The 27889-nt window shown below is 51.8% G+C and overlaps 3 protein-coding genes across 9 annotated transcripts in view; 1 reads left to right on the top strand and 2 right to left on the bottom strand.

Annotated features, from left to right (window-relative positions):
- The window catches only part of SSH1 (slingshot protein phosphatase 1), a 43099-nt gene extending 37429 nt beyond the window's left edge, over window positions 1-5670 (bottom strand). For both annotated transcript variants that reach the window (XM_090063803.1, XM_090063805.1), the window contains exons 1-2: window positions 5540-5670; window positions 2678-2718 (exon numbers count right to left, since the gene is read on the bottom strand). In XM_090063803.1, the coding sequence (XP_089919929.1) occupies window positions 2678-2718; window positions 5540-5605 (107 nt within the window). In that variant the 5' untranslated portion in view covers window positions 5606-5670. The remainder of the gene's footprint in view (window positions 1-2677; window positions 2719-5539) is intronic.
- A 1003-nt stretch (window positions 5671-6673) lies between these two features.
- DAO (D-amino acid oxidase) lies at window positions 6674-21165 on the top strand. 4 transcript variants are annotated; one of them, XM_090063811.1, is made up of 13 exons: window positions 6674-6810; window positions 8093-8235; window positions 11157-11379; window positions 12344-12458; window positions 12877-12953; window positions 13518-13583; window positions 13886-13940; window positions 14293-14352; window positions 14619-14723; window positions 15187-15269; window positions 17550-17667; window positions 18407-18505; window positions 20440-21165. In XM_090063811.1, exons 3-13 carry the CDS (start codon window positions 11186-11188, stop codon window positions 20569-20571), a joined length of 1104 nt encoding a protein of 367 aa, XP_089919937.1. In that variant the 5' UTR covers window positions 6674-6810; window positions 8093-8235; window positions 11157-11185; the 3' UTR covers window positions 20572-21165. The 4 variants fall into 4 exon arrangements, with proteins under 4 accessions (XP_089919937.1, XP_089919936.1, XP_089919935.1 ...); XM_090063810.1 differs by lacking the exons at window positions 6674-6810; window positions 8093-8235 and adding an exon at window positions 8261-9785; XM_090063809.1 differs by lacking the exons at window positions 6674-6810; window positions 8093-8235 and adding an exon at window positions 9808-10789.
- The window catches only part of SVOP (SV2 related protein), a 37089-nt gene continuing 29697 nt past the window's right edge, over window positions 20498-27889 (bottom strand). Inside the window, exons 13-14 of one of the 3 annotated variants that reach the window (XR_016444327.1) lie at window positions 26162-27602; window positions 20498-26090 (exon numbers count right to left, since the gene is read on the bottom strand). Coding sequence is in view for 1 of the 3 variants with exons in the window: in XM_090063806.1 (XP_089919932.1) it covers window positions 27396-27602 (207 nt within the window). In the remaining 2 variants the exon portion in view is untranslated. Of the gene's footprint in view, window positions 27603-27889 lie in introns of all 3 variants that reach the window. The other 2 variants (XR_016444328.1, XM_090063806.1) reach the window with 2 other exon arrangements.

Genomic DNA, 27889 nt, shown 5'->3' with positions numbered 1-27889 from the left:
CTGACGTTGCCACCTCTCCAGCAGCAGTGGCAGAGAGCATGCCGTCATGCATCTCCCTTATCCCTCATGTAGGGAATTGGACCATGTACACGGGAGGAGGAAAACTCAGGACCTCTTGAAGCAAATGAAAAATATGCTCTGCAAAGCAAATGAAAATCCTATGCAGCCAACATGCAAGAGCAGATCTCGACTGTGTTGCAAAGATATGGGCTCTGACTTCCCCCAGCTCTTCCTCTCCTTACACACGAGGATCCTGAGAGGCATTTAAAGGCTGGAGCCGCACTACGGACCCTCACCTCCGCCAGGAACACCACATGCTCCAGGGCACCGCTGTCCTGTCAGCCTCCCCCAGGGAAATATCAGACTAAAATATGGTATGGCCGCACTGATCTGCATGGGCACAACACCCAAAGACAACCTAAGCTTCCGGTTTCTTTCAGAGCAAAGAAACAGCAGAGTTGAACAATCCTGCCACCCCCTGGAAGAAGGGGAGACCAGCTCTGTCTGTGCCAAGGGCTGAAATCTAGGTTGAAAACCTGATACTCAGCCACAGCGTTGGGGAGACAAGTTCCCTTGAACCCCTCACCCCAGGCTTGGCACTAAAAGCAGAGGCTCGCACAAAGATCCAGGTGACCATGGGCAGCTGCTACACACTTAGGTCTCAGCCCTGCAAACATTCACGTGCTTGGGCAGTCCAGTGGGCTGGGAAGGGGGTGGACTCTGAGCCCAACTGCTGCTTGCAGTAAGTCAGTGAGAAAAATGATGCAAACCCACATTAAGAGCAGAGTGAGCCCTGCCACCCTTGGTTTATTCGACCACTGGCAGGTGTCAGTGCCTGATGTGGGCATTCACGTTTAAACATGTACACCCAAGCAACCAGCCCGACCCAGCAGTTTGGCACTCTGCTGCCACATGTCTGCCCAGGCTTCTCCAGGCATTACTACCTGCTCCCTACAACAAACAATCCTGACTGCAGCTTGCAGCAGTGACTGGAACTGGTTTCCATGATGCTCTTGCCAGGCTAAGGATTACCCTTTCTATCTTACAGTGGGATAAACACAAAGTGAGGTTACACATTCCCCTTAGACCATGCAAAATGCATGCAGTGTTAAGCAGTGTTAAAGTTGGGACATGCTGTGAGCATGTCATGTGGAGGGTTAATACCATTTCTTGCCTGCATCGCTCTGACTTGCCACTAGAGGGCAGCAGGGATGCGGCTAGGGGGTTCTATATCTGTCCTGGGTGGGAGGAGGGCTGGGAAAAGTGCATCCTGGGATGCTGGAGGACTGCAAATGGCTTGTTTTATCTCTGTGGAGCAAGCTAAAGTTACCCGAACATGAGCTGGGTAGCATGGGCCAGAGCTAATCCTCACCCAAAGTGGTGTCACTCTGAAATGCTAAGAGGGCAGTGAGCGTGGCTTAACGAGCTTTAATGTGCAGACTCACATTTTAAGTGCCTTACTATGGTCTAAGCATAATGTGTACCTTCACCCACAAACACAAAAGCGAAGTCCTGGGCCCTGTTCCACCTGAAGTCAATGGGAGGGTTTCCGCAATGTGGCTAGGCCGGGAGAAGATCCAGTGCCCCGAATCCTGCTTTTACTACTACGCAGCACAACGTATTGGCACGCAACCCTGGGACTGGGAACAGGCTTCCACTTACCCGCAGCAAGCATGTCTCCAAATCCCACATGCACAGCGCTCTGTATCCATGGGAAGAGCCCACATCAAGCTTTCTCCACCTCTTGAAGACTCCTTACCTGCTCCCTCAAAGCACCTTCTGCCTCCAACGACAGCTTCAAAATGGACAGGGCCTCCCTCAGGGTATGCGTTAAACAGCAGCACAACAGCAGTACAGAGCACACAGCGGCGCATAAAAGTTAAGCAGTTGGCCCCAACGTAAGCAATAGGCAAAATATTGGGACTGGAGTCATGTTATGCCGTTCAGTGAATGCTACCCTTATCTGATAGGCACGTAAGTGGAGCAGGCTGCACTCCCAATGTTTCCAAACAGGAGTCAGTCATAAATGCAGGCAGAACCTCTGAAGGCCGGTGGGGAAAGTCACCAGCTGCTCGGCGGCATTGGAACGGTTTATAATCAAAAGCAAATTCCTTTTGAGCCAAGTGGCAAGGTTATAAACCCAGCCACCTGTACCTTTCCTACCTAGAAGAGGCCCCAGCTTTCTGCTTCACACAGAATCAAATGGTCAACTCCCACCCAGAAGAAAACGGTACCGAGTTTCCAGATGAAATCAGCTTTCTCCCCCAGCCCCAATCAGACGCATGCCAGCTGGTGAAATCTGATGCACGTGGGTGCCCCTGGAAGCCCTGCCTTCCATATTTACCCCCTTTCATGCACCAGGAGGGTGGCCCCAACAGAAGCAGACACACTGAGAGAAGACAGAGCGGAGCTACAATTTACGCAAACAAATTCCTACCAAGAAAATCTGCAAATCCTTCTGTGCTTTCAACCCTCTGAGCCCCGAGCTCAGAAATCCACGGACTGCAAAACAATGGGCCATGATGCTCCGAATGCTGCTTGCCCAAATCCCACATCTGCCCCAGCCCCATCAGACGTAGGCTCTGCCTGCCTGGCTCACTGGGGGATGGAGGCCTAGGGAATGCCGGTTTCATAGCAGCATAGGAAATGATGCTTAAAATAAAGCTGCTCTGCTTACCTCACATTGAACTTGCGATCTTCATCGCTGCCAACCTCCAGCTGAGGGGAAAAGAGACACAGAATACATCATGTATGGGCTGCTGCCTCCACTTGAAGATAAAAATTCCCATGCTTTTTTCAGAACAACTTCCCCTCCCTCTCTTTTTTCTATAGTGCCCCACAGAAAACTAACACTTCCCAGACAGCCTAATTACCAGGGTGCCAAAAATAGCATTAGAGTGACGCTGTAGCTGTGATGGTCTAGGCATGATGCACAAGGCAGGGATTCTGTGGGGTGATAGCCTCAATTGGACCAAATGTATGGCTGGAGTAAAGCGAGACAAGCTCTTGAATGCAAGACATTGGAAAGGCACTCCATGGGCCTTTGAAGCCATTAGACTCCAATCCTAGATGCCAAGAGGGAACCAGCTGACAAGATCATACGAGAACTGTCATGTCCTGGGTCAGACCCTAGGTCCATCTTGCCCAGCATCCCGTGTCACGCAGTGGCAGAGCGTGGATGCCGAAAGGTAGAGTGACTGGGGTAGACCTGTGTTGCACTCTCTGGCCACAGCATGAATGCATACACACCGCTCGCTCTGACATGGCTAGGGGCAAAGTGAATATCTGAGAGCAGAGTTTGGGCCCACGTATTGCACAATCAACAGAGTTATATGCAGTGGCATGTCACTCAGCGTCAGTGCCGGCTACGAGAGGCAAGCAAAACCATCCAGCCGTAGATCGCAGAACCTAGCAACTCCAGGCAGGGGCTGCGCTTTGAGAGCAAGGTCCAAATTCTACCTTTGCTTGTCCAGTGACATTGCAATAAATGGGCTATTTGAACAAGGCTACGCACTGTTACTGTTGTCACCTTCGTCACAAGGCTCCCTTGCTCTTACAAACAATACTAAAGCCTAATGCAAATGCTGGGGCTGGGAGCAAAGTTGTCTTTTACATGATTCAACAGGCATGACTGCCTTTAGACTTAATAAATAAATAAGTGTGTGTGGGGTCTGGTTGGTTTTTACTAACATTTCCAGTGCAGTCAGACCTAAAGACCATAGCCAGGTAGCACCCCCTCGTGGCAGGCATTGTACAGAAATGCTTCTGGGTGTTCTTTGTCAACCTCAGAGTTTTATAATGCTACAAAATTTGCTTTCAAAAAGCCTGCAAAATCAGCAACCCTATTCCAGCGAGCCAACATGACACCTCGGGGGGTACCTGGAAAGACAATGTGCTGCTCCCAGCTAGTTTGCCCTTGGCTATGGGATACTGGCCTGATACTATGCCCGTTTCTCACAACCTGCGTGATCCAGGTATTCAACAGGCCCAATTCAGAGGTACCCAAAAGCCACCTCAGATGAACGCAGCTGATGGAGATTGGAAAGGGGGGGAAAAAATGCACTGCCTCTACTTCGAGCGTGTTGGCTTTGTGCGCACAACGCCACGGGGGGCCCTGATTTGGGACCAAACTTAGGGATGGCAACCCCATGGGAACCAACCCAGAGATTTCAAGACATCCATGAGCTACGCTGGATAAAGGCTCTTTCAGCATGGTCTTCCCCTTGTTTGCTTGGGTCCGTCATACAGAAACAGGGGACAAGAAAAACCCTTGCATAGAATCATAAAAAATGAGGGTTGGAAGGGACCTCAGGGGATCACATCTAGTCCAACTCCTGCTCCAAGTTGGACCAGCCCAGGTTCTCTCAAGCCTGGTCTTAAAACCCTCCAAGGATGGAGAGTCCACCATCTCTCTGGGTGACCCATTCCAGACCCTCCATGTGAGCAAGTGTTTCCTACTCTCCAACCTCAACTTCCCTTGCTGCAGCTTGAGCCCATTGCTCCCTGCTCTGTCACCTGCCACCGAGATCAGTCCAGCTCCAAAGGCCCTTTAAGGACCTTGTGAACCCCCCCATTGGGGGGGCATTGCTCAGTGGGGGGCAAGACTTGAAATGACTTCTGGCTTATTGTGTCAGAACGAGGAGGTTCCAGGTCGACTGCCCCATCACCAAAACAAAGTGAAACCAAGGAGAGCGCACCATGAAAAGCACTGCCCTCGAAACGCTGCGCTCCCTGACTCGCGCGCACTCTCCGGAGGGAGCCTGGGCACGGACCACCGAGGACGGAGACCCCGAGGATTCACGGGGCTGTCGTATAAAAGCCCCGTCGCTGGCAGCGCCGCTCGACCAGCCGCACGTGGCCAGAGGGGCATCCGCGCGCCTCCGAGCCCGAGAGCATCTTCCAGGGACAGACCCACTCGGCATGGGGATGCGAACGGGGCCGCCGGCGGGCAAGGAAGGGTGTGGGGCCATTGATAACGATAACCATTTGCAAGCGCGCTAACCGCCTGTCTCAGATAAATTGGCAGGAGGTTTCCGGCCGTCTCAAAGATAGCGCTGGCCGTCCGGTCGGGGTCACCGGTTACTCGGACCCGCTGCGGCAGCTCCTTCAGTCAGCGGTGCTTCTTGGGGGGGCAAGTCCCTCTTCCCAAAGGCCGCCCCTACTTGCTCCGGCGAGGAGCCCGGTCGCCACGCAGGAGGGAGAAAGGCCGCCGTGCCCGGCCCGGCCCGGCGAGGTCCGCTGGCACTTCGGGGCTACGCGGACTCCCGGTTTTAGCCGTGTCAAGGAGGGGCCGGCGGGCAACCGGGACCCCCGAGCCCCCGCCGCGTACGGGCCCGGCACGCGCCTCCGCGCCAGCACGGCCGAGGCAAAACCCGTCCTGCCCCCCCGCCGACCCCCGGGAGACAGGGGCCCACGGAAACACCCCCGGTTTCCCGGTGTGGCGGCGCGCGCGGGCCTGAGGGAGACCCCGGCGCGCGGGCCCGCACAGCCCGGGGCCGGGCCGGGGCCTGTGCGCGGGGCCGGCCCGGGCCGGGCTCACCTCGCTGGTGCTGGCGGAGGAGGCGGCGCTGGGCGTGGGCGAGCGCTGCAGGGTCACCAGAGCCATGGCGGCGGCGGCGGCGGCGGCGGGGCCCGGCCCGGCTCCGGCGGCGGCTCCCGGGCTCCGGCCGCCTGCGGCCAAGGCTGCTGCGCATCCTCCGGCGCCGGGGCGGGCCGAGCGGCGGGGCGGGGCGAGCGGCGCCCACAGCCGGGCCGAGCAGGCCTCGTGCCGGCCCCCTCAGCCCGGCTCGCGCCCAGCTCCGGGCCTTGCTGGCGCCAGCGCCCGGCTCCAGGCCGCTCAGCGGCCCTCAAGCACGCGAGCCTCCCGAGGTGGCGGCTCGCGTGGGAAGCGGAGACCTGTAGCTTTCGTGGACGGCTCCGGGCTCGGGCTCCGCAGCCGCCTCAAGACGCGGCGGCGAGCATCGCCCTGGAGCGGAGGGGCGGCCGCGGCGTCGGCGCCAGCGCCAGGTCGAAGCGCAACGCGCGGCTGGAGGGAGTTGAGGCCGCCTGCGGGCCGCGAGGCAGGAGCGGGGCGGCCGGGCGGACAGCGCGTGGGGAACAAAGGCGCGCTCCGTGGAGAGAGGCTCCTTCACGTGTGCAGTGAAGACTTCCCAAGTAGATGAGGAAGAGCCGCCGAGTCAACGGACTCCCTCGGCGCTGTCTGGCTGCAAACGCTGCTGCCGCTGCCAGGCGGCGGGGTTTATGCTCTGAGTGGAGCAGGCATGTGAGAGGGGTGCAGGTGCACCCGCACACCCTCCCTGCATCCGTCCCCGGCCGCCCGCGGCCCCCCTCGCCTGGCAGGGAGAGGGAGACGCCCCAGATGAGGAGCAATGTCGCGCCGGGCCAGGACGTGTAGAGCCAGCCCCGCGGGAGCCCCTGCGTCGGTCTCGGAGCCCCCACGTGTCCTCCAAACTGCAGAGGGAAGGCAGGACACAGGCAGCCTCGTCTGTGTGCAGGGGCGGATGCACCTCCCTTTGATCCCTGCTGCCCCCCGAGCTGAAAGCCGGCTGCCTGGCAGCGGCGAGAGCCTCAAGTGACTTCACGGCTCATGAAAATCTACCCGGTCCCTTCTAAACTCTTCATGCCACAGGAGTGAATGACCGCTCTCCCTTTCCAGGGCCTTTCTGCTGCTGTTCTGTTGTCTGTTCGCTGCTCCTGCTCACGAAGCTCCTCTTTCACAGCCCGGCAGACTGTTTTTAACTCATTCTGATAAAGTTGGATCGAAGCAAAAACAAATAGTAAATTGAATCATCCAGCCCAGCCCCTAGCACGGTAGTAAAGCTTCATGTTTCTTCCTACCTGGAGAAAAATAGGTGTTGTGCTATATGGGATGATTCACCATGCCATCTTCACCCCACTTTTCAAAGTCCTAGAGCTGCCCGTGCCCATGCAGAAGGTCCCTCAAAGTGGCAGAGAGGCTCCTCTTTCGCCACGCTGATCTGGAGCATGTCTCCGTTCAGACGGAGGGAGGTTAGCTCTGCTCTCGGACTCACGGCTGGTGAGCAGGGCGGCACCTCGGGTTTTGCCCCTTTTTGACTTCAGTCGGCCTCTGACTCCAGCTCTCTTCTGTCCCGGGGTGGTAATGACTGTCCCCGCCTCGAGCAGGATCAGGTCAGCCCCGCGGAGGTGGGTGGTGCATTTCAGAGGGCGTCTGATGTGAGCCTTTCGAGGCTCCACTGAGGGCCCCAAGAGACAGAGCGAACGTGGCACGCCCTACGTCAAGCCGCATCTGAGCAAACACCTGTTGACCTTAATAGGTGTTTGACCTGAGTCAGAACAGCAGGATTTAGCCCATTGTTACAGGAACAAATTAAGCACTGGCATTTGATGGAAGAGAGGGTCCACAAATGCCTTCCTCTGAGGAAGGGACAGGCAAAGGTAGAGGTGGAACGGGGCTGACAGTGCAACAGCTTTTACAAACAGCCGTTCAAGCAAGCCCAGTGACCATGCTCAGACAGTGATCCCAGCCTCTTTTACCCCCCGCCAGGTGTGGGAACCAACCGTTTGTGGAAGAGGAAAGCATGGTGCGTCCTCAACGGGAGGTGCCTTTGCTGTAGGGAGTCAGCAGTAGTGCTGGGCAGGTGACAGCCCCGCAAGGTGGGCATGTGTTGGTTGGCTCTGAGCATGCAAAAGATGCACAGAAGGATGGGCACGTGTTAAATAGATCGCTGTGCTCTCACGTGTCATTGCGGCTGGGACCGCAGCTGCCTCGGGAGCACTGGGCGCGAAGGATGGAGGGGGTGACTCAATACTATTTAACAGCTCCACCACCGGGGCCAGGTGAAGGCTCCTGAGTCAGGCAGGGGGGAGGTGGTAGCAGCAGCCACTGACTTAAAGCAAAGTGCTGTCATACGAGCTGGTATCTCTCGCGTGGCCCAGCCTTGCAAGCTGACACTCATGCTCCAGATGAGGTCAAGACATGCTGGGCCTGTTCCCTGCTCTGCGACAGACTCCAGGTGGAAGCGTAGGCACCTCATTTTAGCTCCCCAAGCTCCCACCTCCCCATCTGTAAGGTGGAGATGATGATCCTGATTCTTTTTTTTTGTTTTAAAAGAGCTGCTGCTCGGCTGGAGTCGCATTGGCAAAGTGCTTTGAAATCCTCGACGACAAGAGCGAAGCGTTATGACCTAAGCAAGGAAAGCGCAAGGGGTTAGCATCGCCAAAAGCAAAGAGCAGATGAGCAACAGAGCAATTAGTGTAAGAGGCTTTACCGATTGTATGTAAAGCCCTTTCTAACTGAGACCTTCCCCGCTACGTCCCTCCCAGACAATCGAAGCCAATGGTGCTGTGCTCACAGCCCCTCCTAAGGGTCTGTGCTAATTGGGCCTTCTTGGCAAAGGGGCCCTGTCTGAGCGTACTTCCGTGCCTGGGCACCGGAGTCCATGGTATCTCATGCTGCCCCCCATCCTCCCCCACGGTCTCGTGTGTGTCAGAGAGGGGGTCGGATAGCAGCTGATGGCCTGAGGAATGACTGGAGCCATCAGTAGGCTGCTCTAGGGCCTGTGCGTGGCTTGCAGTGACTTATCACCCGCGGCATCAGTGGCTGCTGAGAGCTAGGCCCTGCCAGCCCGGAGCTTCAATTCCCCCCCGTGCTCCCACTCAGCATACCCAACCTCCTTCCTTGCTGAGAGCAGAGTCTGTGTTCACGCCGGCCCAGTGCTGCCCACATTTCCCCCGTACCTTAACCACCACGGTATGCTTCTGGTGTTTTCCCACATTGGGGGGGAAAATGCCCTCTCCAAACTGACACCCATCCTGGCTGTGCAGGGGGAAGTGTTGGCTGACTCTCCTACCAGGGCTGGTGTCTGTTTCTTTCTGAAAATATTTAAATGCCACCAGCTCAAGTTACTCCCCCACCAAAGAAACCCCTGAATCTGGGAAATTATGTTGCCTGGATGCCCCCCTCGCAGGCAGTGAGTCTCGAAGGGTTTAACACAAGAGAACTTCATTGGAGAGGAGGGAAAGGGGGACACCATACACTTGGGAAAGCCAGCGGTTACTAAATCAACCATGCAGGCAAGGCTCCCTGCTGCTCCCAGGTGTATTGGTAACAGCCTTGGCCCTGTCTTCTTCGCATGGTTGAGAGTGGCTCTGGAAGCAGTTAATTGCCACTCTCCTCTGATAAAGCCCATTTGGTTGCTAAGAGCTGCTCCAGCTCCATGGTGCCAAGGCTGTTCTTGGAGTCCTATGCGCTGCTCTTCTCTATCCAGACAAGAGGAGTGAGGATCTCGGCATGCTTTGGATCCAGCAGTTCCCCCCCATGGCCCACATGTCAGGCAGAAAAGAATCATACCCATTTTACAGATGAGGAAACTGAGGCAATGAAGGCTAAATGAATTATTCGGAGCCCATGGCAGAGCCAGGAAGAGAACCCGGGAGTCCTGGCTCCTTTGCTTTACGTGCTACGCCTGCTCTAATGAGACAAAGGACCTCCAGGGTGCCAGTGACGACCTCTTTTGGTAGACCCTGGAGATCCTGCCTTCCTCGGCTCAGCAAGCGGAAAGGGGCTGCTCTGCTGTGGGAAGGGCTGGAAAACTCCACCTCCTCCCCCCAAAGTGTCACCCTGGCAGGGAGACTTTGACCCTGTCTCCCTGCCAGCAAAAGCAGCAAATGTTAGACTCAGATCTTTGCCCTGGTGGCAAATGAACCTCGGACTGTCCACTGCGCCCTCCGCTGCGAACAGCGTGCAGGGAGAACGTGTGCTGCGGAGACCCCAGAAGCTCCTGGGGACCTGTCTCTCCCCGCAGGTGAGGTCTTGGGTTATTCATTGACCAGCAAGGGAGCGGTGGAAGAGGAGATCAGCAGCGACAGTCACATCCTAGCCTCTGCCGCTGAGTCCAGAGGAGCAAAGCAGGCCTTTTCTGAGGCTAAGTCCTCCCAGGCCCAGATGCAAAGCAGATAGGAGGGAGCAGGGCTGAGCAAGGGGTCTGTTCTTCACAGAGTCCCTGGGAAGGTGGGCTAATGAGTTACCATCATGGACTGGCTTCCAGAGGTGCCCTAGAGAGCCCCCCTCCTGCCCTGGACAAGGCACCTCCCCGCTCTGCCGCTTCTCTTCCTCAGGACATCAGTGGGCTTGCTTCCTCGCAGCTCATCCCTCCAGCCAAGTCATGCATGAGCTGTTTCTGGGGCACTAGAGCTGCAACCCAAGCAATGTGCAACAGCATGGGGCTGGTGTGAGCTGGGGGGCATCAGCCCTGCCGTGGGGGTCCCCGCGGGGCCTGGAGCAGGTGCATCGGTAGCGCGGCATGGGGGTGCCGGCACGGCAAGGACAACAGAGCAGTTCTTCCCTTTGTTGTCCCTGCTATCCGTCGTGCTGGACACAGGCCTGGCATGCCCAGGGTTGCGGCTGCTGTTGCTCCGCAAAAAATTCCCCCGAGTCCGAAGCCTGGCTGTCCAGGGTGCCACGGCAGCCGGCGCGTGGGAGCAGAGTCTGGAGACTCAAGTGAGCTCGGTGGTCAGGCGCCGGCCCGAGGGGCTGGGGGCCGCGGGGTGTGGAAGGCGAGCTGCAGCCCGGGAGTGGGATGAGGCGAGCGTGACTTGCCGGCTCGGAAAGCCCGGGCTGTTCCCCTGCGGGGAGGGAGTCACGTGCGTGCCCAGAGCCCTGTGCTCGTGGCCAGAGGCCCAAGCTCGCTTGGCACCTGGCACTGGCGTAGCGCTCAGCATTGGTATGCAAGCGAGGTCCCTGCCGGCCTGTGCCGCCTCGGGAACGCAGAGCCCTGTACAGCTGCAAGTCCGCGGAGCAGCATGGAAGGTATGTGACTACCGGGGCTGTCACCGCTCTCCCGTCGGGGTAGCAGCCTCCGTAGCGGTGAGGGAAGCAGCATACGCTCCTCACAACACAAAGCCCAACGATTCAAACTGTCCCTTGAGCACTTGCCTTCTCGCTGGTGTCTGAGAGGTCGGTCAGCAGGGATTTTACGTTCAAGATAAGCAGATCTAGGACAGCTGCACCGCTTCCCCCGCTGTCACTCAGTCCTGCGGCTGTTGCAGACCGAGGCCCACCGAGTAGCCAGCAAACCCATGCCTTCTCTGGGGGGCTCCCGGCACATTCAGGCACCTCGGATCAGCCAGTTTATTTCCTCCTCGGTAGCACCAGGTTGTTGATTCCTTTGGTCCAGGCCCTGCAGGAGGGGTCTCACTCGCAGCCATGCGGGTGGCTGTGATCGGAGCGGGGGTGATCGGGCTCTCCACGGCCTTGTGCATCCACGACCAGTATCACGCCATCGTCCCGGCCCTGGAGATCGAGGTCTACGCTGACCAATACACGCCGCACACCACCAGCGACGGTGCCGCCGGGCTGTGGCAGCCCTACCTGGATGACAGGGGAAACATTCAGGAAACGTAAGGGGAAGTGGCAGCTCTTGGGCTGGGGGATACGGTTCTACTGGGGAGCACGAGGGCGCGGGTGATACTAATCCTTGTGCTTAGTGGCCGCGGGGACAGCTATTAGTCTATGGTGACACCCCGCTCTAGCATCAGCTCTACCTCCCGCGGGGGCCGGCACCGTCCACAGTCCCATGTGCCCCTTGGCAGTGCAGGGCGCATAGGCTCCAGCACCAGCTGGTGCTTGGAAAGGAGCCTTTGGTGCAGTCACTCCTCCATCTGCCATCCCTTTGCTCAGTGGGATGGAACGAGGATGGTCCCAAGGCGATGAGAGCAGCCTCCAGAGACTTTCCAAGGCTTCATTTCACTCTGGTTTTAGCCCCCCGGGTAATGGCACCAGTACAAGCCCCTTGTGTGCGTGAGCCCAGGTGCGTCACCCACCATCGCAGCCCCGTGGGAAATTTGCGTGGAGGGGACGAGGACAGAAATGGCCCCTCCTGTCGGTGCAAGCTCCGGAGTGTTTCTACGGAGGGGCTTCCTCGCAGAGAGACGATGTGCAAGCTGGGAGGCCTCTACACTGTGCTCGATTTGCCTTTGTTGTTAGAAACAGTTCCCTGGGGCTTTGCCTCAGCAAACCTTAGGGGATACCGTCTCTACTCCCCGGCACTCAGACTCACCCTCCCCAGCCTTGCCTTGCCTGGGTGCCAGGGCTTCAGCTCCCCAGCTTGCACCGTTGCTGTTCAGGACCCAGCTGAGAACACCTCCTCGCCCCCTTGGCCTGGGTCCTTTGCTAAAATGGCAGCAGAGACATGCACCACTCGGGAGCTGTGCAATTGCACGAGACCCGCTGCTAAACCGATGCAAGTTGCTTTCAGCTCCTGTGAGTCTACTGGGTGCCAGGGCTCATAGGAGCAGGGGCAGGGTGAGTTCTGTTATTCGGATGCCTTCAGCAAACCTGCGTGCTCCTCCCTCTTTATTTTAGGCTCTGGAACAAAGAGACGTTTGACTACCTGCTCGGACACCTTCGCTCCCCGGAAGCAGAGGAGATGGGACTCTTCCCCATGTCCGGCTACAACCTCTTCACACAGCCAGTCCCGGTAGGAAGCCAGCTGCACGGTGGGGTGGAAGGCACCAGAGGGTCTGAGGCTTGTGTCTGAAGTGGGCTAACACGTCTCTCATGTGAAGAAATGTTTGCCGAACCGTGGGAATGTCACCCTGCTACCAGCTCCCCTGGAAATCATGTGCTCGGGTTTCCCAGTGATATGCAAATGTAGGCAGAGGGCTGGACCCTCGGAGGATGTAATCTGGCATGGCTCCACTGATCCAGTGGAGCAAAGGCATTTTAGACCCACTGGAGGTCTGGCCCTGGCTGCCTCTGGAACGAGCCCGTGCAGCAGAGCGGCCCAAGCATTCTTCTCCCATGTGCTCTTTCCCATGCTCAGCTGCTTGGACTCTGTGAACATATTTCAATGATTAAATCATGGTAACGAGCCTGCAAAGTTTCTCCCTCTCTAGGACCCATCTTGGAAAAACATTGTCCTGGGGTTTAGGAAGCTGACACCGAAAGAGCTTGAACTCTTCCCTGGCTACAGGTATTTCACCGTCCGCGTTACTTTAGAATTAGCGGCAAGTTTTGAGAGCTTTGCCACTGAACAGAGATCTCTAGCAGGGGTCCCACAGAATCCTGCTCACATTGCCCTAACACAAGGTCCATCCTGCTGCAGGTGGATACAGCATCGGATGTACGACACGGGGCATAGGGGTGTACTGCACTGACAGAGTGCTTCTAGGGAGACACCAGCCTTTCTTTGCACCTGAGTCTGTGAGGTACTCCAGCCTGAACAGGCACACATGAATGTAGTACTGGAAGGGGGCTTCTGGGCCACCAAGTCCAGTTTCCAGTTCCTTGTGTTTTAGTGATAGTAGGGGACCTGTCCCAGGCAGCAGGACAAAAACTGGGAGAAACAGGGAAATGGAGGCAATGGAGTCCTCCCGTATCACTTACCCAGCTCATGCTACTGTACAGAGAAAGCACTTCATGGTTGCTAACTTTAATCAAGCCATGAACGCTACCCAGCTTAGCACACTCACACAGGAGCCATCAGCTTCTGAAAGGCTGGTGCACATCCATTGTTCTTCCTTTTCTTTGCTTGCAGCTACGGTTGGTTCAATACAGCACTGATGCTCGAGGGCAAGAGCTATTTGCCTTGGTTGACCAAGAGGTGAGCACTCCCCTAATTTTCTTTCTCCTGTTCTGCTGTCCTGAACAAGAATCTGTAGATTGAAGGGTGAACACAAACCCACCTTCCTCTCCTCGCTTTGCCCATCAGCCTCATGATGGTGGGCAACTGAGGATATCCCACTACCACGCCTGCCAAAGAAAACCACCCAGCACAGGTCACTGCTGGACTTTCCCCCAGTGCTGCTGTGTATAGTGTTACCAGCCAGGCAGAAATCTTTGACCGGGTGTTGTTTTTTGCCTTTGCTGTTTCTTGTTGGTAATGAGTGACCTTTCTTCCTGTAGGCTCCAGCGGCAAGGAGTCAAGTTCTTTCAAAGGAAGATCAGATCCTTCGGGGAGGTGAGCTGGGAAGTCCCATTTCAGAACCTCAGCCCCAGACAGGCGGGGAGGCTGGCCCCTTGGAAAGCAGCCTCGGGGACTGCTGAACCGGAGGAAGAGGATTCGGCAGCCTTCCCCTTGCATGGGGGGCTGCGCACGGTCCCCACTGGATTTTGAATAGCATTCATAATTCCTGCAGCTGTTTCCTGAAGCAAAGGCTCCAGCTGGCATGTCATCTGCCAGGGTCTCCCACAGCATGTTGGGAGGTTGCTGTCACTAGCACGCAGGACTCACGGGGTGGGGGTGTCACAGCCTCGAGCACTGTCCTGCTCAGGTAGTCCTCACTCTTTGCATCCTACATCCGTATTACAAGGAAGCACCGATGCCCGAGCCCAGCAGGCTGGCACCCATTCTGGGATCTCTCTCAGAGGAGGTAAAGTCTTTCAAACATGGGGTTTCCACTGGAGTTGGCCTCGAGGGGTCAACTCTGCCCTTCTGCCTCTTACCCTCTAGCACATTCACTCCTGACAAGGGCTGCTCCGTGGCATGGCTCGGCTTTGAGGCCTGGAATAGGAGCGCTGACGGAACGAGGCACGAGCGGGCTCCACCCAGGGCGGGAACTGGGACACTTAGCGGATCGAGCTTTTCCCCAGCAGGATGACGCATGTGCAGTTCATTGCTCTGTCTCTCTCTTGGTAGCTTCTTGCAGAGGGTGCGGACGTCATAATCAACTGCACAGGGGTACGCGCAGGGGAACTACAACCGGACCCGGAGCTACAGCCAGGGCGCGGCCAAATCATGAAGGTGAGGGCAGGGGATGTAGGAGCATGTGTGGGCTGGTGGCTAACTCTGGGGCTAGCCTGGACTATGTGAGGCTATCCAGAGAATCAACCTGAGCAGGGCCCCACGCCCACTTGGAGCAGTCCTTCTTGTCTGTAAAAGATGTGGGGAGGGCTCAGCTATTAGTATATGCATAAAAATGCCACGAGGTCCTCAGGAATATTAGTGGGAAGCCCCTTTGCCTCTCCCTCTGCTTATCTACCCCGTTCATCTTGGGTACATGAAGGATAAGCCTAACACAAGGAACTGTGTGGCTGGCAGGCCCCCTGCTATGGGTTTCCCTTGGCTCCTGAACAGTGCTTTTTGCTTGCCTCTGGGTTGGAGTTGGTGTTTCTCAGCCAGTTCCTCTGGCTCTAGAGGTCCTGACCTGTTCTGTCCCGTCCCATGCTGGGTGGATCTGAATGGTGCTGTCTTCTTGATCTCCTAGGTCCTGGCCCCCTGGGTGAAGCATTTCATCATAACTCACGACACTGAATCTGGGATCTATAACTCCCCGTACATTATACCTGGGTATGTAACAGCAAAGCTTCCTCTGATTCAGCATGTCAGAAGGGAGCAGAGGGCATGCACAGGAACAAGATGACCCCCACCTCTTGTCTGCACAGAGTCAGCGCTGTGCCTGCACACTTGCACTGCAACTCCCGAAGACTGGGGAGGTCCAGGGTGAGCTGTCAGGCTGCAAGGGAGTCCTGTCCCACCGGTTTCCATCCCAGTAGCACTGCAAATCCTTGGGAACAGGGACCCATCCTGCCAACCATGCAGCTTGTTTGAACAGAACTCCAGGGAAAGGTGCTGAGCTCCCGCAGTGGCCGTGGGAGCCAAGGAAAACTGTCTGAAAGCTCTTCTTGCTGCTCATTCAGGGGCCATCACTGCTTAATACAAAGGGACAAGTGTCCTGTGGAGGGACTAATCACAGCCCAGATGTGCCCATGGCCAAAATCCCACTGCTTCCTGTGGGACCAGGATGGGCCCCTTTGCATGTCAGCATGTTGACTTCCCCTTGAAGCAGTTTCATTAACCTCAGTGCAAACAGGTGGTGGGGCGGTGGTTGTGCCTTTGCTCAGACGTGCTACATCTTCTGCGTCTCCACTACTGCCAGCCACTTTGCGCAGCCCGCACGCCAACAGGATCCAGGAATGGGTCCCTGCGTCAAACTCCTACTGCGCTCAGGCAAGGAGTCGTCCATCTCCTTGCATCTTGCAGCTCCTGGGAAGGTCTACCACCAAGGGACCTTTCACATGCCCGAGGTGTGGAAGTCAGGTGCTTTCCTGCTTCAGCCCCCTCACTGCTTGCCTTAACCCTGTGCTTTCCCGCGCCTCAGGCAGAGTGCTCCTGAGGGGGTGTGGAAGCTAGTCAAGAGGCCAGCACGTCTGCACGCACAGAGCACGAAATCTGTGCTATGTGCACAGTCTGCGCTTCTGCTGGAGATGAAGGATGCAGTGCGGTTTTGGCCCAAAGGAGTTTTCTTAGCTGTAACCCGACTGTTACATTCCTGGCACTTCCTATCACACTAATATTTCAGGATTAGCCATTAAGCCCCTGCGTAAATATGAACTTTGAACGCTTATAGCTCCCCAGTAAAGGATTCCAAGTGGTTTCATATCCCGATCCCAGCTGCATATACAGTTCCTTTCAGCCTGTTTATTTTAGCTCAAGCTATTTGAGCTGGCCTACAAGGCAGATTCCCAAAGGAAACAACAGCACATTCCAGGATTTAAATGTGAAGAATCCCTGCTTCATGCACAGCTCGGCCTGGCAGGGGGCAGCCGGGGAAAACGCACATTGCAGGTTCCTGAGATACTTTACATCCAGTTCCAAGCACGCCCGAGTGCCAGAGGGCACTGTCAAGCTCTCCCTTCCAGATGCTCCCCAGGTCCCTGTGCCAAGCACACATTTCTAAGCTCCCCCTGAGTCGAAGCAGGCCCCCAGCTCCAGGTTTCCAGGCCACCTCTTGGGATGCAGATTCTTGTTCTGGCATGCAGCGTGGACAGCACAGGTCCATGGTCCTACCGTCCAGGGCTTGCAGCTAGAGCCAGTTCTTCACATGCCTCAGTCACCTCAGCACGTGGAGCCCCAGCGATGGGGGCGTTCTAGGCTGCAGCGTAGTGCTTCACGGCGCATGCTCGTTGAAGCAAGCAGAGCCAGGCTCGGCCAGAGGAAATTCTAAACCAGTGTGCCCCAAATTCAACAATACATGAGAGACAGAACTAGGGAGATAAGAAGCCCCTGCCTGCCCTTAGCTGCCTTGGGCTCTTGACCATGCCTGAGCATGCTGAAGAAGTGGGTCAGTGTCTTTGCAGAGCTCCAAGTCCCCTCTGCTGGGCAGTACTTCTCCACTGACCTGCCTTTCCCTCTGAATTATGCAACCTCTGGCATCTGCAGTCCATTTCCTTCCATCTCTGTGACTCCCAGTGAGTTTCCAAAGGCTCATATGGATTTTCTGCTCTATTCCCTCAAGCCCCGCTCCTCTGAGAATTACCCTGGTTTTACCCGGGATGCAATCACTTCTTTGTCCTGCCCAAGATCAAGATCTGTTCAGGTGCTTATTGGCTTTAGGTACTGACTTGTATATGGACAGACATGCAGGCATTGCTGTCTGCCTCCTTAACATAAGCATGGGGCAGGCACGCAGTGAAAATAAGCAGAAAGACTGAAACCTGCAGCAGGTTTCCGTGTGCGACCAGAACTCATGAGCTGTGGACAGATTCTCTTATTAATGTGCAACTCCAAGAGTCGGGAGAGGGTCCCAGAGAGGGCATGGTAAACCCTTTCCCCATGTCCTCTCTGCAGGAGTAAGCTGGTGACCCTGGGAGGGATATTTCAGCTGGGAAACTGGAACGAAGAAAACAGCCCCCGGGATCACAAAACCATCTGGGAAAGGTGCTGCCAGCTGCTCCCGAGTCTCCAGGTATGTTAGACCATCAGACATTGCTGTAATGCCTGTAGCTAAAGAGCCGCGACTTGCTGTGACGTGCACACAACCTACAAGAGAGAACTCCATCCTACCAGTGAGGGCAAATGCATTAGCTGAGAGTAGCTAGGTCAAATGAATGATGATCTCAGTAACACAGCAACGCTAAACACTGCAGCAGCAGAGTGGCAGACCGTCATTTCCACCCCAGACGCAAGGTAGCTCTGTGAGAACATGACTCGGTATAGTGGCATATCATAGTACATCACATGTCCACGGCATCTGCCTTCACAAAGATCCCGAGCACATTACAAACCGGGCACGTGTAGAGTGCAAGGACCATGCTTGTTCTAACATGAAGACAGGTAAAGTGCTCCAGCTCCACCTTGGCCATTAGCGGGGCTGCTTCAAGCAAAGGCTTATGACAATGCTGTCATGTTATAATGGAGTAACATGGAAAACTGCTCCGAGCCCCGGCTGGCTCACAGAACTGATCAGAGCCTTTTGCCTCTGAAATTTGCTCTCCTGTGGCTTGTGATCAGAATCACTCTGGTCTCTAAACAACCTGAATTAACTGGATGATGGTTCTCAGTTCTGGTCCCAGCAAACAAGAATCCACATCATAAAAATCCTTCTCTTGACTAGTTATTCAAGGTAGCTATATGACCAATACTGAGCAGCTAGAAAGAAACCAGTGAGAGATGGTGCATTGTTGCAGAAATGTTCTTGTTCTTAGAAAGCCAAGGCTGTGGATGAGTGGAGCGGCTTGCGACCAGTGCGCTACAGAGTTCGCCTGGAGAGGGAGACCATTCATCATGGACTTTCAAAATCAGAGGTATGTGTCTCACTGTCCACAGAGATCCACTGACATCCCGAGTGGGCAGCATAATGGTCCTTGTGTCGTATCAAGGATGCGGCTTTACTCAGCTGAACGAGCATACATGACAAAACTAGTTTTTACCTTATGTTTTGATGCTATTGATGAAGTATCAATGCTTTGCTAATGCTGGTTTTTCTCCTGGAGATGAGCTCCCCCTTGCAACACAGGACAGCAGTCGTGTTTCTGTGCTGAGTTTGTTCCGTCAAGGTTTTGTGGTTTCATTTTCCAAAACCAGAACCCCAGCTCTGTGGTGGTTTTGGCTGTGACTTTGTATCTCATTTGATGAAAATCTGACCCTAAATCAACTGCTCGTTATTGCAAGGATCATTGTCCATATTAACATGTTACAATGACCAGGTGTCCCCAAGATTTCTTCCAGTGATTTCCAGTTTAAAACTCTTAGGGCTGAAAGGCCGTCTGGAGGTCAAGAGGGAGCATTCCCATCCAAACCATCCCAAACAAATATCTCTCCAACTTGCTTTTAGTAGCCAGTTCACCGAATAATCTGATGCTGAAATCATAAAAATTAGTTACTTTGCACCTTGAAAAGTCAAGTCCCACCCTACCCAGTGAGGAGATAGGGGGTCTAGCTTGTTTCTCAAAATTCACAGGGTAACATCTCGTGAAGCTGCCTTGTGTGTTCGCCTCTGGTGATTGAAGAGACCGATGCAACCCACGTTTAAACGCACCTTCTGCTCTGAGGACCCTCTGCACAGCCCCCTTTTATTAATATCCTCGTCAATCCTTAACGACTTCATTTTCATCAGTAGGCCTGCCCTGGGACTCCATGATTGGATTGCATGCATGTGTCTGTGGAAAACCCAGCAGAAGAGATTAAAGCACTAATAGGGACGGTGGCTAGGAAATATAATTAAATTGGATGAAAATACATTCAGTTTTTAGCTGGAGATTATTCTGAGTCTGCATTCTTGGAAAGAGACCAGCATATAAAGCAGGACCCATAGCAGGGCACACAGCAACACTGTCTGAGAATTAATTTATAGATCGCTATGTTCTTTTATCATCTCATCATCTCTATGCTGCCTTGGCAGAAAAGAGGTGTAGCTATTGATCCCAACCATGAGTCATTCTCCTGCTGAAACAAAGTGATTTACCTTGGCAGGAACAAATAATAAGCAGGGTATAACATTTTGTACTTTGAGGAACGTGATTGTGTGCTGTGCTGCTGCCGCTGCTCTTGTATATGGCAAAGAGCAGCGCAGCAAAAGACATGATCCAAAGCCTCTGGAAATCAACAGGAATCTGTCTTGCTTCCTGTTGGCAGGCTTTAGATCAGGCTACTATGGTCTTCGGCCATGGCTATGGTCCCTTCAATAAAGCAGAAAACAGAGCTCTGCATTGTGAGCCACTGGCCAGCCGTTTCCTTGCCCAACGTGAAAAGCTGCCTCGATACCTAGGGAGAGAAGGACCTCGAAATGAGGGAATGAACTCCACATCTCAGATGTGGGGTTTGGGGTGGCAGAGGGGTGAGGCTGTGAAGCTCTGTGGCAGGGCCCTGGGGTGCCTCTGAGCTGTGATGTCTGCAAGGTATCTCTGGAGATTAAAAGGTGAAGGCAGCCGTAAGTGGCGTTATCTTATGTAAGCTAGCGGCAGGGACTAACAAGCTGTCCCCGTTTTAGAGGTCTGAGTCATGGGCAGTCTGGCATGGGAATCAGGTCTTTAAGGGAGGGATGAGAGACAAGGTCCCTGTAGCTAATGGCCTGTGAAAAGGGGGTACAACTCTACTGGCAGGAAACCCCCTTCTGCTGTTGGATGCCAGGTCTCCACTAAAGGGCTCTGCCAGCACAGCTATAGGAGCAGCACCTCCATAATGGAGACAACCCTTGTGCCTTGGTGGCTTTTCCTCATCCCGTTTCCGTGTTTTGCAGGTGATACACAACTATGGCCACGGGGGTTTTGGACTCACCATTCACTGGGGCTGCGCCATGGCTGCGGCAAGGCTCTTCGGAAGTATTCTTCAGGAGAAGAAGCAGGCCAGACCACCACAGTCCCACCTCTGATTTCACAGCAGCATCCTGGCCCGACTTGGGGGACCATTGAGAAGCCAGTAGCTTAGAAGACCCAGGGCACAGACAAAAAACCCCAGCACAGCAATATGTATATGCTTGCTCTTCAACACTCCCCACCACACCACCACTGGTCTGTACTGTATAATTTTCAGACTATGCCAACTCCCTTTCTATCACTGCTGCTTGCCAAAAATTGAGATTCAGCCTTCCTCTGTTCTCCATAGACGACGTAACAGATGTATTAAAAGAAAGCTGAAGACAGTCCTTTGGCAAAGCACATGTCTGGATGCCCCAACTGTGATGTCTAATGCTCTCTAAAAGCATTAACACTGTCTGGCAACTAATGCTAGCCCATCTAAAGCCACATACCTTTGTATAAGCTACTGTGCTACACCACAGAGGCACTTGGGGCACTTCTATCCACTATTGTGTTGAGGTTTCAAAAACAGGGTGTCTTCAACTCCAGGAGGAGTAGGAGACTCTCCATTTGCAGCTAACAATAAGGCTTCTGACACACAGCAGTTGTTCTGTGTCCACCTGACAGAGGAATGCATGTCTACATTAAAAATTTCACTGCAGAAATTACGTGCGACTCTGGCATGCTTGAGACACAAAGGTAGCAGAAAAAAACCCAAAAAACAAACCCACAACCAACCCATGAGACCAGTTTTTTGTTTTTTTTTTTGTCCTTTGCCTATAAAAAAGGATTCCCACTCTGGCTTTCAGCAAGCCCAGGTCACTGCACTCACGATTACATGGGGAAGAGCCAGTTACCCTGTGTTGTTGGAGAGGACAAATGTGCCCGTAAATGGGCTGTTGGAAAACACCAAAAGAGCCGATTAGATGTGTAATTTTATTTGTCATCTCATCCTTCTTATTTTCTTAAAGCCAGATTTTAAATGTACCTGAATCCTAAAGGCCAGATTCAAATGTGCTGGTGCACAATCCTCTCATTAATAATGACATGGATGAGGTCTGATAATGCCGGTTCAAGTAAAACAGACCTGTAGCTCTTCTTTTCACATCTCGCTGGTATTTCAGCCCAGTGGGATTTTAACTAACCTCCAAGAAGAACTGCCCCCGCCCCCCCCCAAACTAACCTCCAGGAAGAACTGCCCCCCACTAGTGTCTGCGTATGCAAACTGTTCTGAAATCTGCATCACGTGAAATGAGCTACTTGCCTACAGGCTGCTGCTAGCAGGCAGAGGAGCATTAACATCTCACAACCCCACATGGCAGTCAGGAGTGTCCTGTGATTGAGTTGACCTGTTCCCATTATGTGAGATGATGCAGTTTTGCTTATGCAAAACTGGGCTGAATGAATGTGGGGGCTCAGATCCCCTTATTGTCAGGGCTGAGACACAAAGGCAAGGGAGAGTGGGTTGGAGGCTTCCACTACCTCTGTTCATGTAGTAGCAGCAGTTCTATAGATCAGTGGTCTCCAAACTGTTTTGATCGCGCACCCCTATCAGTAAAAATTTTTGATCGCACACCCCCAATATATGTATATTTATTTATTTATAAATTATATACATGTACTACTCAGTGTAACACTGTACTAAGTTTGGAGACCACTGCACACTGTACTACTGTACCTCCGCGTTGTGGAACTCCCACTCTTCCCTCAGGATACCTCGCGTACCGTATGTGACACGTGACCGTCTGACATACGGACCGAGTGAGATCCAGTGTCAATCCGTATATTAAATATTAGTAAAGCTTAATTTCTTTCTTATTTTTTTTATCTAAAAAATAAATATAAATAGAACTTCTAATATTTTCTTCCCGCACCCCAATGGATCGTCTTGTGCACCCCCTGAGATGCGCACACCCCACTTTGGAGATCACTGCTATAGATAAACACAGATCCCACCTCCAGCAGCTGGTAAACCAGCCCTCATTTCTCACCACCCACCACTGCATAATGTCACAGAACCAAGCTGGAAATAGATCCGTTGGCGATAAAACCATCGTCTGAATGCGACTGTCCTGCTGCTCCACAAGAAGAGAGACCCTCTGAAATGGCCTGAAATTCCAGAAAGCTCAGAGAAATCCCTGAAAACTTCAATCCTCCCCTAAATGCTACCATCACCACCCAGTCTTTCATGACTATTACGTTACTTCTGCCCCATGAGGCAAGAGCCCACTTCCCCCTGGACTATGGATTGGACTCAGCTGAACAAGAAATGACACAGGTAAACTGCTCCATGTGGACGTGAGAACAGGCAGCCTTATGTTACAAAGTACTTGCAAGACATTTATCATTTCGACCCAGATGAAAGACAATTATGCATGTGAATTACTATGCAACAAAATGAAAGTATCTGTTGATGGTTAATAGGATACCGACAGGCCAAATCTGGCTGAAAATTTGTTTTACAAATTACAAATTTACAAGGTATGCAAGACCTGGAGCCAATACGTGATTCCATTAAAAAACAATCAGTGGAAACAGTTTAACAACTAAATGGTTCCTTGTAATGTCTGTAATCTGTACATTGCTGCACTGAAGAGGTGACAGAGGAACTAGCTAGAAAATTATTAGAGACCAAATTAACGGAGACTATTTTTACCGTCCAAGCTAAGTGAAAAGCAAAAAGTAAACCCAGATCTTAAATAGTGAAAAATAAATATTTTATACATCCTTTAGTTTTAATAATCTGATGGGCTATTTCTCTGGAAGATAAGGAAGCTCACCTGCTCTAGTTCTTGTAGGTGAGAAACATGTATTCAAACAGACGCCTGCGTTTTCAGAGTGCTGGACCCACCTGAAGTCTAGGAGCAGCGTATGCCCAGGAGAGCAGAGCACTGGGACAGTCTCGCCAGAACTACTGACCTTTCAGAACAAGTCCATGTGTTTTAAAGGTCTCCCATTGGCAAAACACAACATTATTGTAAAAACTATTCATTTATTCAACATAAAATATCTAGTGTGGAATCAAACTATCCAATGTTGCATCATTAACATGGGAACAAAAGAAAATAAAAGAGTATTGTACAACAAGCTCGATATACACAAAGATTTCTTTTTAAACATGAAAACGTATCCAGCTTAGAAACTGTACATTCAAACACAAGGAAACATTCAGTGTTCTTTCGGCAAGCAGGTAGGAATACGAAATCATTCATCAAAGCACATTGGGAGAATCAATTTTCCCCATGACAAGTCTGCACATTACTTTATTGGACAGTTAACAAATTTCTGAACTCCACAATTCTGTTTGCTCCCAAGTTTCATTGAAAATTATATTTTTTTTTCTTCTTCAAATGAACAAGCTACATTAACACCTTTCATCAGTGAAAAATACAGAATGGCGTGTAAAACAGAATCTTTGGAAGCTTATTATATACATCCATGATGTTGCCACATTAGCAAAATATGATTTATGACTATAGGCTATAGTGCATCAACCCAGACATTCACCAGTTTTCTCAGTGATCGGGCTAGAACAGGGGTGGGCAAAATGCAGTGCATGGGCCGGAGGTGGCCTGCCAGGCCATTCTATCCAGCCTGTGGGGCCCCTAAAAGAAGTTAGAAAATTAATATTTATCTACCCCCGGTTACCTGTCATGTGGGCCTCAATGGCTTGACAAAACTCAGTAAATGGCCCTCCGCCCAAAATAATTGCCCACTCCTGAGCTAGAATGTCACAATGTTTGGGGACTCGCACTATTCTTGTGAAACTTTCAACTCTGCTTCTAAAGGGCCCAATTTTGCTCCCAGTCAAGTCAACAGCAAACTCCTACTGACTTGAAGGAGGCAAAAATCAGCTCTTAAAGGCTCAGTTCTGTCCTTCTCTACTCAGAGTCTGATCCAAAGCCCATTAAGGGCAATGAAATAACTCCACTGACTTCAGCAAGCTTTGCCTTGGGCCACTGAGCTGAAGACCCAGACTAGGTAGTTGGTTCAGCAGGACTGATTCTGGCATTCCTATAACTACATATATTTTTCAGTGCTGCATTTATATAAAATGAAAAGCAAAAATGCCTTCACATTTTTCTGTAATACTGTAAATGTCACAGGTTAAAAAAAGCTATCAGCCTCTCAACAGAATTAAGAGCCACTGCATTGCATATGTATGCATTTTAAAATGAAAGACTTCACTGGGAATGTACATATACACAACTCTATTCCATATACATATGTATATAAACACTCCGCATAAAAGTCACTGATGCCTCCTCTGAAGGCCTTTGCAATGCAACAGTTTTAAGCTGTTAAATGCTGAATGCTGACTCAAAGGCTGAAGGGCGTGCATATGAGTATCTGAAAGGCAGAAGCCAAATTTTCAGGAAAGGTGCTCAAAGACAATAGGCAGAGAGGCTCGACAATGAGGCTGTTAACATGGCAATTCCACAAGGCTGTAGGTTTCATGTTTCCACTGATATTCGCTGGCGCTAAGCTGAACTTTCAAAAAGAGCCTCAGACTAGAGCGAGTGCAATTCATTGCCAGCCCAAATAACTGGGCCTCAAGTCAGGTCTAATTCCAAGTGCCTATACCATTCACAGCTTGCTTCTTCTCTCCCAAATGTCTCTTGTATGTTCAAGTGAGTGCTCAAAGAAAAGAAGCTGCTGTGCCATGCTGCAGGGTTAAGCCACTTCAATTTTGTTGTATGTGAGGGGGATTAATGCAACTACAGCAAGGAGAAGAGAAGGAGCTATTACCAAGGTCTGCTAGCTACTGAAGAGTTCCAGCTGCTTACATTAGTGAAACTTCAGCGTCTTGAGATTCAGTACCAAGAGATCCCCAAAACCAAAGTCAAATGTTAGTCCTAGAACAGACAACGTTCTCCTATGCCATCAACCACTTGTAACGCTTAATCCCTCTGTGAACCGAGTTGCATTTTCATATTAAATTTGAAAAAGTGAAAAGTTCACCTGCTTATACCCACTATTTCTAGAGTCCTTCACTGCAATCACATTTTAATGGGAAACGAACGCACAGACCATTGCATTCCTTGCCAATCCTATGCTTCTCCAACACTGAATGCCAACAACTTCTTTGGCCTTTCTTAGCATTTTGGAGTTCCTCAGTTCCTATAAGGAATTTCCTATAGGGATCTTCCATGGAACAGCACAAAGAGCCTGAAAATTCTTGGAGTGTTTCACTACACTATAGCCCCAGGTTTCCCTAAGTGAAAACTGAATGTGGTGTGTGTACACTTGTTTTGCACCTGACAGTAAACCTGATGACCCACTCCCGCCCGTGTTAAGAACTGTTGAGAAGAGCTGGATCCTGAAAAGAGTTAAAATACACTGTGCAAAATCAGCTACACACACTACCCATCTGTGGAACAACTAACCACATATATTACTTAAAATGTATTGCTTCCCATGGCCTAGAGAGGAGACATTGGTGTGTCTCTTGTATTTAGTGGTGTGCTCTGTAGGGTGGACATCTGAAAACATACTGAGACACGTGGAGGACAAATGTTTGAGTTCTGGTGCGTGTTTTTTTGCTCCACATCCAACAAGCCTTGAGATCTGAAGCCCTGTTGAGTGACAGATTCTTTACAAACAGGCTATATATAAGAAAAATCTCTCTCTCTATATATATATATGAAGTGAACTTGTCCTCACCTGAACTCTACCACTCCTTGCAGCAAGAGCAAGAACTGCATCGACATCCTGTCTGCACACCCGATCTGCATGTGCCGAGCCAATCCTCCGCCGATGACTGGTAACAGCTCCTCCCAGGACTTCTATTTATTTAAGACGTGGTGCCAATGACATTCCTTCGTACCCTGGCATTACATTCCACGGACAATAGCAGCTATCCAAGAGTTCTGCCCAGCTGTCAGGAAACATGTTTCTGTGGGGAGATACTTGAAAGCAGCTCTATTCAACTGCCACAAACAGCTGTTCAGATTAAGACATTTTTATCACAGGTATTGGCTACACCAGTGCAAGAACTTACTTAGGCAAATTGAGCAGAAACATATCGGGACCCATGCAGTAAACCACAGCGTGCATCTCCACACACGCACGCACACACACACACACGCACGCGCGCGCACACACGCACACGCACACACACACACATACAGACACTGGTAGGCTGAAGCAGTCTTCACCAATGCAATAGAGTGCTCAATGTTTCTGGCAATGGTAGAAGACTTAAATTCTGTTCCAAACCACAAGGACTGCCATTTCTCTGTAACAGCCCATCTCCAAGTCAAACAACACTCATCCCAACTCGAACAACTCTGCCTTGAGGAATGAAAACATTCAGGGAATACATTCCGAAACACCTCCCTCAGTGCCTGGTAATTTCCAAAGAACAAACTTCCAGGCAAGAGAGCTGGAAAGCATTGGTAGGTTTGCTGTTTATCACAACATTTTGTTGTTGCTGATAACTAAAAAAGTGCAAGGCAGGCATCTAATTTGAAAAACTTACTCTGTAGTGTATGGAACCCATCGTGTGCTATGCCAGGTACAGAACAAATATGAATCTTTTGCTTTTAAGCACCAAGATTACATTTTTTTTAAATTACAGCTGATACTGAATTGCATTCAGTGAGCTATTTGCTTGACACAGGACATTTTAAGCTTGATAGCTGACCATGCAGACAAAACAGACTTAAAGAAATCCCTTCTCCTGAAACTTTAAATGACGACCAGATCAAACGCCTCTCATTACACAAGACCATTGGTATGAGTGTGAGCAGAGAGCAGTAAAGACACAATTTGCTTAGGTCCAAATCAAAAGTTCCTGCATTTTGACACATGACATTGGCAGTGACAGTACGGTCAGCTTGATACGCTTCGCTTCTTTTTTCAAACACAATTCTTCCATGTACCATCCTCCATGCGGTCATTCTTGAGAGCTGGAATTTGACCTGGTCACTCCGGGGTTGTGCAACCCTCTCCCAACCATCTCTTGTCCCCATTCTCGGTGGCTAGATTCCTGCAGGCCACGGCCTTTGGTTTCAATGGGCAAAAAACAGGAAGCCAAAGCTGCCAGCAGGCAACACCCACTATAAACCACCAGAGTTAAATAGACTGAAGACTCCAGCATGACCTAGGAGGAAAGTGAGCAAAAGAATGTGAAAGACTGACCTGGGTCTACTTTAAAACTAACATGTTTTACTGCAGCCATAACATTTTAATTCCTTTTGTGGAAAAAATTTTATTTTTGAAAACCATCATATTGAGTGCTTTTCTTGATGTCTAGGTGATGCTTAGCCCTTCCATACATTCAGGATACTTTGCTCAAGGCTTACGTGGGCAAGACACTATTATTACCCTCACTTCAGAGGTAGGAAAATTACCACAAAGTGGATTGCCCAGCCACTGACAAAGCCATTG

Source organism: Crocodylus siamensis, chromosome 9 (genome assembly GCF_052110815.1).
Source record: "Crocodylus siamensis isolate JL-2025a chromosome 9, ASM5211081v1, whole genome shotgun sequence".
In the NCBI taxonomy this organism is placed as follows: Eukaryota; Metazoa; Chordata; order Crocodylia; family Crocodylidae; genus Crocodylus; species Crocodylus siamensis.
This window is presented reverse-complemented; position numbering and strand designations above follow the sequence as displayed.

Bases quoted from the DNA above. Each gene is read 5' to 3' on its own strand.
- DAO (XM_090063809.1), top strand. The intron at 11,380-12,343 runs GTAAGGGGAAGT...TCTTTATTTTAG, and splicing joins AGGGGAAACATTCAGGAAAC to GCTCTGGAACAAAGAGACGT. The intron at 12,459-12,876 runs GTAGGAAGCCAG...CTCCCTCTCTAG, and splicing joins TCTTCACACAGCCAGTCCCG to GACCCATCTTGGAAAAACAT.